Source organism: Typopeltis vanoorti, chromosome 7 (genome assembly GCF_054136105.1).
Source record: "Typopeltis vanoorti isolate ZY-2024b chromosome 7, IOZ_Tvanoo_1.0, whole genome shotgun sequence".
Classification (NCBI taxonomy): Eukaryota; Metazoa; Arthropoda; class Arachnida; order Uropygi; family Thelyphonidae; genus Typopeltis; species Typopeltis vanoorti.
This window is the reverse complement of record NC_143555.1, coordinates 86,353,327-86,361,734: the sequence shown is the minus strand read 5'-3', so window position 1 is coordinate 86,361,734 and position 8,408 is coordinate 86,353,327. Positions and strand designations below refer to the sequence as shown.

The following is an 8,408-nucleotide window of genomic DNA, read 5'->3' as shown; positions in this document are numbered from 1 at the left end:
TTATTATGTTGAATACTTCAATTAGTTTCAAATTATGGAAAATTAACATGAATTAGATAGTTATATTATGTGTACACTTAGTGATAATTTGGCAAAGAATGATATTATATTTGGTAGCTAATGAGTGCTGGAAGGAAAAACATATTTTCATATATCAGTCAGCGCAAAAAGTGCAATAGCAAAATAGCAAATGAATAATATGTCCAACAACAATGTCATTTGATGTACGTCTCCATCTGGCGAGTGAAGGCAATAATAATTATGAAGTGAGGGGGGGGGATGCTCACTTCGCCTTACTTTGAAAGTGTGACGAAGGTACCTAGCCAGAGAAGCAGTACTTAAGTCCTTTATAATTAAGAGTAATAAACCATCATGAATATTTCATATAAAGACATCAGGTATCAAATAAATTATTTCGTAATCATTCACACACCTGGGTACAGTGGGTATAAACATTGAGTAATTGTTGTCACAAACCTCTCTTCTGTTACCATATCGCTAATCACAAGAAAGTGCATAAAAAAAATAAAATAGTATTTTAGTGAATAAAAATATATATAACATAAATGGAATCTTAATATTCTTTTTTAAAAAAAAGCATTTTATTTCTATTTTAAAGTATATTATTATTTAAATAGAAAATATGAGAAACAAAAAACTATTTACCTCTATAAAAATTATACAATAAAATTTCCCTATTAAACTACTGAATAAAAATGTTATAATATTTCGATTTTTTCCCTACAGGTGAAGAAATTTGCCAATAGTTTTAGATTCAGGTGAATAATGAAAAGCTTTTATATAAGTATGGAAGGGAGACAAATGACAATTTCGAATCGAAAGGACTAATAAACAGAAAACTGATATTCCCCACCACCACTACCACCAAGAAACTTCTGATCATGTTCATGTATCTAAAATGAGAAAGCATTTCGGTATCAGTATTTTAATAAGCATAACAGTAAACTTCAAGTTTTTGCAAAACTGAAAAGAGCACTGAATGATCCAAAAAACAGAATTCCGTGCGCCATAATGTTTAAAACCACCTTAATATTCTATGAACGAATTATATACAAACCGATCAATGTCACTCAAGATTTTCTAGGAAAATGATAACGAATAATAATCTCTACCAACCTGTCATCGCCAATGAATTTGCTAACACGTGATTAAAATTGTTTCACAAGTATCCATTGAGAATGACGGAATCCAAACAGAAAACCTCCCAAATTTCTCCGGTCTGGAGAAGATCTCATCGCCTTTTGCTTCTTTTCATGTTTGCCATATTTATATATATGTCTTATATTTATTACAGGAATATTACTCCGCTTTCGATATCTGAACAGTTACCACCCATTAATGAAGGATTTGAGATTCACACATCAGGTTGTCGGATACCATCATTTAACCCTTTTGATCCTTCAGTGAAACGCTTCTATAGTCGCAAGGATTCATTCGTCTGCTCCCAGAAGCCGTCCTTTCTGAAACTGAAACCCAATGCCACCATATCTTTAGATGAAAAAGTACTGACCATCCATTACAATATCGAGAACGTAGACAATATAAAATGTCATTATCAACCCATTAGCAGAGATACAGAAATCCATCCAAAACCCGATGATTACTATAGAATCGGGAAAAAGAAGCTATTGATCTTTGACCAACCACTAGATGATGAATTCCTTCATATTGTCTGCTCAGTAGAAAAGGGCGTCTTGATGGAAAACTATCTAGCCTTAGTACCATTAAAACCAAAAGTCGAAGAACGTTGTGAAAAGCTACAACAACAAGCAGATATGCCTGAACTGTTAAAGAACCTTAGTATTATCTTAGTCGGCATTGATTCTGTGTCTAAGTTGAACTTCCTTCGTCATTTTAACCGTACAAGTAAGTATTTACGAGAGACTCTTTCTGCTATAGAATTGCATGGCTACAACAAAGTAGGGGATAATACCTTTCCCAATATAGTTCCTATCCTTACAGGACGACATGGTGAATATTACTGGATAGAAGATAGAGGGAATGACAAAAATAAATTTTTTGATGACCTTGATTTCATTTGGAAACTTTATTCCAATTATGGGTATAGAACTTTTCTTGCTGAGGATGCACCAGAGATTGCCACGTTTGATTACATTCGCAGAGGATTCAAGGATGTTCCTACCGACTATTTCTTAAGACCATTCTCAAAAGCATTAGAAGAATCGAAAGTGCGCAAGAGAAGTAAATACCATTGCATTAGGGACCGTATGGAAATGGAGGTTTTATTTGATTATCTCCGTTTATTTGTACACACTATGGACCACAGACCTTACTTTGCTTTCGACTTTGTGGCTAGGCTCACTCATGATGTATTAAACAATGCTGGATATGCGGATAGACCGTCCTTTGAGTTACTTCAAGATTTATACGAAACAGGTGTCCTCAATCGAAGCTTTCTTGTATTTTTTAGTGATCATGGGATTCGTTTTGGAGGCATTCGTCAGACATACATTGGTAAAATTGAAGAACGACTGCCTTTCATATTTCTGGTGCCACCCCCATGGTTTCTAGAAAAACACCCACAATTTCATCGTAATCTTAAAATAAATCAACGTCGCTTGACAACACCCTTTGACATCCATGCAACACTGCTCCATCTAGTAACCGGAGTTGGTTATTACACCGACACCTCTAATGGAATACGTGGAATCAGTTTGTTTCACCAAATACCCCGTACTAGAACGTGTAATCAAGCTGGGATTCTTCCTCACTGGTGCACGTGCCACTCTGAAACTTCCGTTTCAAAAGATGATAAAAATGTGATCAAGGCAGCCGAAGTTTTGATATTGAAATTGAACGAATGGTTAAGTGTACATTCAGATAAATGTGCTAATCTTTCACTGGACTCTGTTCAGAATGCCTTCTTAGATAAACCTCGCAAGGAATTATTAGCGTATCTTGACACAATTGGACGTGCTAATAAAGTAAAGAACGAAGATGTTCATTTTGATTATCTCATTACAGTGAAAGCCACTCCAGGAGATGGATTATTTGAAGGTACGGTTCGTTATAGACAGAACGAATACACAGTTCTTGACGATGTTAGTAGAATTAATAAATATGGAAATCAGTCGAATTGCATAAACGATCCCAGATTAAGAAAATTTTGTTTATGTATAATTTAATTAAGTTCATCAGATCATTTAGACACGAGTTTAATTCCATTGTATTAAGATACGCATCTCTAGAAAATGGATAAATTTTACATAAGCGGCTAGGAATTTTTTTTCTACGAATCTTTCATACATACATTCCCAAAACATAAACACTGCGTTGTCATATATCAGATTCTAAGCACAATAACATTGTACCGTATCTAATCATCTTATATAATGCAAAACGTCTTACTTTATATTCATTTCAACCAAAGCAGATCAAATTATGTTGCTAATATTAATGTAGCTATTACATTAATAGTTACATTAATAACTTAAAATATTAATATTAATCTTAAAACTCATTAAATTTTTTTTTTCAATTTTATTAATCTTAAATTATTTTAAAGAAATGCATATTTTATATAACTATTTAATATTGTATATAAATAATGAATAGTTCTTAAATTATATGTCTAGACTTTTTTATAACGTATAACATCTATCGTAATTCTCACTTACTGTATTTTAATTCTGCACTTCACCCTACAGAAAATAGTCTGCGATTAGAAAAACAATTGAACACTTCTGTGGAAATTCTAAACCACTGCTACAAAATCGCTGATAGCTAATTGACAGACTTCGAAAGATTTTTTTACAGTGATCTAAACGAAAATTTTAATTTTATTTTCAATGACAATCTATGCGTTTGTCCTATTTTTTTGGGGGGGAGGGAAGATGGACTGATTCCTTGACTCTTTATCCCTTCATCTGATTAAAGAAAATGTGTGGATGCGGTGTTATTTAGCTATAAGCTCTGACAGTCATGGCTGTGTAACGGCAATAGCCGAGCACCAGTTAAAACGTCATTGACTACAGCACGCACGCACGCACACACACACACACACACACACACACACACACACACACACACACACACACATATATATATATATATACAATGAACAAGCTTTAATGATTGAATGAATTCTGAAAAAAAAAAAAAAAATATATATATATATATATATATATATATATATGTGTGTGTGTGTGTGTGTTAAACATACCAAGAGTTTTTATACTTGGTTTTAATCCTTTTCCAAAGGAAGCAAAACAATGTTTTGCGCGTGAAATGTATTCCTGTCTGAGCTACTGGTATATAGAGGCTAATGCCATCATATCAGTTGCCTTAGTGAACCTCCGTAGCTCAGTCGGTATAGACGAACCCCTTTGGTCGGGAAAGACCTGGGTTCGATTCCCCTCCATGACGTGAGAAACTTTTACTGGTCTCTTTTGAGTAAAGGTGATTTAGCTGGTCTCATACGAAGGTAGAGGGCTTTTTCAACCGGAAACTCGGGTTTTTCGTTCCCTAGAACAGTCAAGCCGGTCCTGTGAACACACACGGATTTACAGCCATAAATGCATACTTAATTCCTCATTAAAAGGGCTCAACCTGTCCGATGAGACGGATGAGGAACGGCGGGAAAAACCCATAAGAAGAAATAAATAAATTGAAAATTGACTTAGTATGTATCCCATAATGCAAAACACACCCCCTTTTTCGGACGTGTATAAATATAATCCTGTAAAGAATATAAAAACGTAAAATGTAAAAATAAGTGTATAAAACGTAAAATGTAAAAAAGCGTATAAAATGTAAAAACATATAAAATATAAATGTAATATAAAACCAATTATAAAATTTCTTGATATCTTTAACCTGCAATAAACCTAATTCTCTTATCCAGATTAATAACTTTTAGCACCTTTTACCTACTTGTATATGAGATATATATGATTTCTGCATTACTTCGAGTTTGATCTCTGGAATTAGAGAAGGGAGAGAGGAATAATAAAATAGAATACGAAACCCTGGGTGGGCAATGCTGTAGCCAATGAGGTTCTCACTGAGGCTCGGCTATTGCTGTTACCCTCTTGCCATGATCAGAGCTTTAATAGCTCAATAACACTTCATAGAGCTTTAATAGCTCAATAACACCTTATCCCTCACTGTCCTCTACAGATAACGGAGAAAATGAAAAGCATTCTTGCTTCTCCCCTTTAATACAGTCCTTATAAGGACAATAAGAGTTTGATCTCTGGTAGTAGGATTATTTCGAAAAAAAAAACCAGTGTAACGGATGGCAATGCTGTGGCCTATGAAGTTTTAACTGAGGCTAGGCTATTGCCGTTATCCAGCCATGACCAGAGCTTATAGCTAAATAACACCCCATTCACACAGATTTTCTTCATTCAGATGAAGGGATAAAGAGTCAAAGACTCAGTCCATCTCCCAAAAAAAAACTTTGATCTCTCTCTCTCCATGGTCTGACTCCCACTGATGATAAGATCGAAACCGCTCTAGGTAGTGGCCCTTCGCATTTGATCCGTCCATATTATAATACTTTCAAATTCACTCAATTATAGATATTTTAAATACACATAAGCATTATTAAATAAGCTATATAGATTTTGAATTACGAACAGCATACATGCTTTTTTCCAAAATTTCCTTTTTTTTTAGAATATATTTTTTATTCACATTTGACAATTCAGCTGCACTGCATAATGCTAAAAGTAGGTATATTTTTTCTTAATTCTTTACAATAGCAATAACAAAACTTAAAATCCTTATGGCATTGAAGTTTTGCTAATCATAATTTTAAATAGTATCTCATTTTCTTTAGAGAGAAAAAAAAAACTTAATTGTGTTATGCTAATTGAGTACAGCTGTGTTGTCGTTATTGTTTCAAGATGCGAATAATGGCTTAATGATAGAAAACAATATATGTATGTTATATTTGATAGGTCGGTTGAAAATTAGCTGTTAATGTACTTAGCTTTCTCTTCGCGTTTGTGCGCATGCGTAAAATTAGAATTCATTTTTGTAGTGAATCACCCTCATAACTGCAGTTTTCGAACTTCAATTCCTGATAAAATATATCGATTGTTAAGTTTGTTTAAGCTATTTACTATTGTTAATATATCTATTTGCTTACTATGTTCGCTGTTGTTGACTATTCCGAGCTGTTAAAAAAAAATTAAAAATAAACTATTCTTATACAAATCCTTGTGTGATAATGTTCTATGTAACAATACATATCTTCATGAACATTAAACGATATCTTTTTGCTGAAATACATTTTCATTTCTAAACAGTCATACACGCATATATTAATATATGCAAGACTTCGATGTGATTTGTGTATACTATTGAAATATGCTGTTTTCTTTTTTTTTAATTTTTTAAATTTAATGTTGCATGGCACACTTATCTATAGTCTTTATAAATAAAAGAATTCCCACATGCCTGCGACAATTATTCTGCCATCCAGATAAGACGCCCTAGCTATATTTTTGTGGCTATATTTAGTTACCTTAACATAAAGAACGTCGTATGTGTGGACAATTAAAAAAAAAAAAAAAAAAAGAGCTCAATTTGAAAGTTGAACGCCATCTAGTGACACAAACACACATTAAAGCAAAGAGTCCAAAATTAAATGGAGGTTGCTTGCTTATTTATTTATTTATTTATTTTATAATTTATAATTTCAGAGAAAACAGCAGAATCATAAATTATTTTTATAAAAAGACAATAAAAACTCGTTTAGCATGAATTTGGCTGGACTAAAAAAAAAAAAAAAAGGAGGGGAAAAACACCACCACATGAAGCTAACTCACTTTCAGACGGGAAAAAAAAATTATAGGCTTCATTTCAACCCATATTTTTTCACATTCAAGGGCATCGTGAAACTGTTTGCAGATTCATTTTTTTTTTGTGTGTGTTTTTTGCTTTTCACTCGTGAAAGGTGTAAACATATGATACATTAGTATCCTCGGAGGGCTAATTGATTTTTCAATTATTTTTTATCTATTTTATTTACTTTTTTGCATAATTCAAAATTTTGTTCAAGAGACCAAAAATGGAACTGTTTCAAGCTACTTCGCGCCATCAGTACGAGGAACAGAATCTCACACCGGTCTAGAGGATATGATACCGGCTAAATAATACTCAGTCTAGATAATACTCGGCCTGTTAGTTGGAGAACACGTGCATTTCTTCTCGGCCAATTATGGTGGGCTAGATGATCAGATAGAACGAAAGTAAATTGCTAAGATGAATTGTAAGAAATCTGTAAAAAAGTATAAAGAACAATACAATGTGAGCGAGATGTAAGTAATTGTTGCTATATAGTTGAAAAAAAAATTATTAATGATTTATCAGGATGAATATTTAATTTTCACCATATCTAAGAAAAAATAAATAAAATAATGGCTTTCATAGAAAAACACTATATCGACAAATATTTATTCATACGAGTTAGATGGTCATATGGAGATGGAAGGCTTTTTCTTTGCTGAAAACTCGGGTTTTTCATCCCACAAAACAAGTAAATCAGGAGAGGAACACACGCAATGTACAGCCTTAATTTAGTGGCCTCGTAGCCTGAGATTCCACCGCAATTCTAAATCAAACAAACAAGCTTTTGGAACGACCAGAATCTAGAAAAACAAGACAGGTGGAGAAAGGGCTGAAAGTTTATCAAGTGATGGCGATGCCGACATTGTTATAAGGAAGAAAAATATTTTAAAAAAAAATAATAATCTCCCAAAATAAAGTTAGCAAAGTATAAGCCTTTGAAATAAGATTAATGCATATCAGTGGCGGCTTGTACATGAGCACTGCGACACTGCAGCACCCGCAAGAAAAAAATGAAAAAATTAAATTTTGTTTGTGTTTAAAAATAATAACAATGCGTACAACATTATTTAAATGCAATATATGTTAAGGTTACAGTTTATGTTTCGACATTGATTGAATAGTTAATAATTGGAATTGTTCGATTAACGCTTTAGATTATGAAACAAATGCACTGCGATCTAACACAGTGTCGGAATTATCACGTTCGGCCAATTGCAGCTCGACTCGCCGATATTCGTTTGCGCTTGTCATTGCACGTAACAAGTGAATTCGACACTGCTCAAACGAGCAGTGTCTCTACAGATAAATTGTACGCTTGGGCGCGTTATTTCTGTGAGATATGAAACTTTTATTATTGGTGCGTATTCGTGGTGAGGATGAACTATTTTTTGTAAATCATATTTTATTTTGTTAAAATAACATATAATTATTTATTATATATACAAGGCTGAATTATGACGAGTGTCACTGTTGAAAATATGAAAAGAATTATATTTTTTTAAAATTATCGTTACACGAAACAAATGCACTGCGATCAGTGTCAGAATTATCGCGTTCTGCCAATTGGC

The 8,408-nt window shown here is 33.2% G+C and overlaps 1 protein-coding gene across 1 annotated transcript; it reads left to right on the top strand.

Annotated features, from left to right (window-relative positions):
* The first annotated feature begins 1,178 nt into the window (after positions 1-1,178).
* On the top strand, positions 1,179-3,354 carry LOC150104835 (uncharacterized). The gene has a single exon (XM_090396004.1). It carries the CDS (start codon positions 1,200-1,202, stop codon positions 3,165-3,167), a length of 1,968 nt encoding a protein of 655 aa, XP_090252130.1. The 5' UTR covers positions 1,179-1,199; the 3' UTR covers positions 3,168-3,354.
* The last annotated feature ends 5,054 nt before the right edge of the window (positions 3,355-8,408 follow it).